The sequence below is a fragment of the Notothenia coriiceps genome, unplaced genomic scaffold (assembly GCF_000735185.1).
Source record: "Notothenia coriiceps isolate Sejong01 unplaced genomic scaffold, NC01 NC01_scaffold00033329, whole genome shotgun sequence".
Taxonomy (NCBI): Eukaryota; Metazoa; Chordata; class Actinopteri; order Perciformes; family Nototheniidae; genus Notothenia; species Notothenia coriiceps.
This window is the reverse complement of record NW_011366030.1, coordinates 1-2,767: the sequence shown is the minus strand read 5'-3', so window position 1 is coordinate 2,767 and position 2,767 is coordinate 1. Positions and strand designations below refer to the sequence as shown.

General features: G+C 43.7%; 1 protein-coding gene across 1 annotated transcript; it reads right to left on the bottom strand.

Moving 5' to 3' along the window:
* Nucleotides 1–62: 62 nt before the first annotated feature.
* On the bottom strand, nt 63–2,754 carry LOC104961456 (alpha-mannosidase 2-like; the record flags this gene model as incomplete). The annotated part of the gene is made up of 5 exons (XM_010789751.1): nt 2,267–2,754; nt 2,127–2,194; nt 1,413–1,581; nt 1,096–1,332; nt 63–191 (listed from the first exon to the last, which is right to left on the bottom strand). Coding segments are annotated over exons 2-5 (594 nt in total), but the record flags the coding sequence as incomplete, so codon positions are not given.
* Nucleotides 2,755–2,767: the final 13 nt, after the last annotated feature.

Sequence of the window (2,767 nt, the reverse complement as noted above, 5' to 3'; positions counted from 1 at the left end):
CAGTTAACCTGTACACCTGAGGGGGGGGGGGAGAATACTCTCCAGGTTCTGGTTCTCCTCACCTGGGCCCCCTCCTCTCCCGGCAGGAACAGGTACGCTCCGCTCTTGTCCCGGTTGGCTCCGGTTCTGGTTCCGTACCACAGGAAGTGGACCTGGACCCGGCGCTCAGAGCCCGCGCGCAGACGCAGCTTCTGAACCGCAACAAACATACAGATGGAAATAATGATGATGATGATGCTAAGGATGAAACATAAAACAACGAAAAACACAAATATAATTTCTTCACTATAGAGCGGAGCAGGGAGGACGGGTTTACCCTGCAGGAAGCTGCTGTTCCCTAGACAACAAGCTACATGATGTCTCCAGAGGATTTAGGAATATTTTAAAAAATAAGATCCGTGGGAAACGAACCTGTTTGATAAATGCACGTTTTGTTCAGGATAATCTCCAAATGTCTACTTTCATAATGTTCTAATCATAAATCTAATGGCCAGACACTACATGCTAACGTGATGCTATAAAGGAGCTACAGTCGAGTCCAGCAGCACGACTTCAACGTCACGCCAACTTCAGATCCATATTCAAACACACAGATTCTAGATGGAACGAGTTGAAGCGTTTGTTTGAACAGTCTGCAGGAGGCAGGTACTTGCTCTCAAGCAGAACAGAAACTAACTTAGAGGAGTGTTTACGTCTTCGGCGTAATGACGTACAACGGCCTCCACGACTTCTGTAGTCCTATTCAGCCACTTGGTAACAACCATCGTTTTTCAGACACGTACACGCTTCAGAAATCACCAGTGGGGTCACTGCTGATGGATTTAATGTCCTAGAACAAAACGTGATCTGTCTCTTCAATGTGTCTCAACCACAGACCTTATTTCAGCTATCTTCCTAAATCCTATGGAGAGATCCCATTGGCTCTGAGACCAGGGAACAGGAAGTGCTGAAATGCTGACTCACTTCCTTCAGAACTCATTCCTGCACCTCTCTATAAAGATCCGTCTTTGGATCATCAGATGAATTTGAACAAAGGATGAAATAAAACATGTCTCTGATTAAATATCTGAGAGGCTTTTATTTTGAAAATCCGACCTGCATCAGGCCTGTTTCCGGGGAGCTCCATATTTGGACGTGCTTGTTGCTAAGCGACAGGGGGGCGTCGGCCTCGGGGCCCTGGGGGCGGGACATCTGGAAGTGCTCGCTGTGAATGGTCGGAGGGTTGCCGCGGCGATGGAAGGTGTATCGAGCCCGGGGGGCGGAGCCAGAAGAGGATCGGGTCACATGGTACACGACCAATGAGAGAGGAGGGAGTTCAGACAGGAAGTCCAGCTGCAGGAACACACAATATATATTGCTATTAACACTTATTGATATCTATCATCAGGTCAATAATATGGTTGTGTAAACACCTGAAAGCTGTCTGTGGACGCCCGGCTTGGCTCCGCCCACACCGCAGAGATCTGCGCAGCCATTGGTCGACCAGTTTCTGCGTCGATGACTCGAGCGTCCGGAGAGTCGACGACGACGCTAACGACGGATGATCGGATCTGCTCCGTCGGGTTATAGACGATCAATATCCTGAAGAAGAGACAGGAGTAAATAAACATCTTTAGTAAACAACAACACACCTGAAAATATTAAACCACATAGCATTAGTTAGCTTAGCATAACAACATATGTACTGCAGAACACACGGCAACTGAAGATTTATCTTTAACGTTTAAAATGTAATAATTATCAGACGTTGTTATTTATTAATGAAACAGGAAATAAAAAATAATCAAATACAAAAACTATTTGTATTTATTAGTAAAATAAATAAATAATACAAATCTTTCAAAACACTTCAAAGTATGATTGGACATTAAAAGATTAATTAAAATAGTAATTATCAATAAAGAGACTCAAAATGACTTTAGTCAATTAAATAATTTAAACATAAAAACATTTGTATTATTGGAATAATAACAGATACTGCCTCTATATAAGCCCCGCCTCTCCCCATATGCCCCACCCCCTTTGAACATATGCCCCTCCTCCCCCCTTTAAGTCCCTCCCCTCACCATATGCCCCACCCTCTTTGCACGTATGCCCATCCCCCTCTCTTAAGCCTCGCCCCTCACCTGGGCTCCTCGCTCAGCGTTATCTTGGTCTTCTGCGGCAGCGCGTCCTGCGCCGACATCACGTCGTCCTGAAACACAACATTTATTCAACATTTCATTTAAATAGTTTTATCCTATTTAACTCTCAGCTCAAAGCTCACCGTGAGCAGGAAAGGCTTTGATTGGTCGTGGTGGTACTGGCTCTTGTCCAATAGGAGCAGCCAGTGGGCGGAGCTCTGCAGAACCTTCCGGAGCTTCTGGATGGACTCCAACAATCTGCCCGGCAACAACACATCATTTCATCATTCTCTGTTTTAGTTCATATTTACTTTCTTTCTACTGAGTTTAGATTTTCTTCTTAAAGAAACTATTCTGTTTCTCATTAAAACTCTTTTTACTGAAAATGTGACAAAACATTGATTTAAGTCTTTAAAGTCTAAAGTCAGTGTTTCTCTGTTATGAGTCTGATCTACAAGGGTTATTGTGATGTAAACAAACATGGACACTACAAGGGTTATTGTGATGTAAACAAACATGGACACTACAAGGGTTATTGTGATGTAAACAAACATGGACACTACAAGGGTTATTGTGATGTAAACAAACATGGACACTACAAGGGTTATTGTGATGTAAACAAACATGGACACTACAAGGGTTAT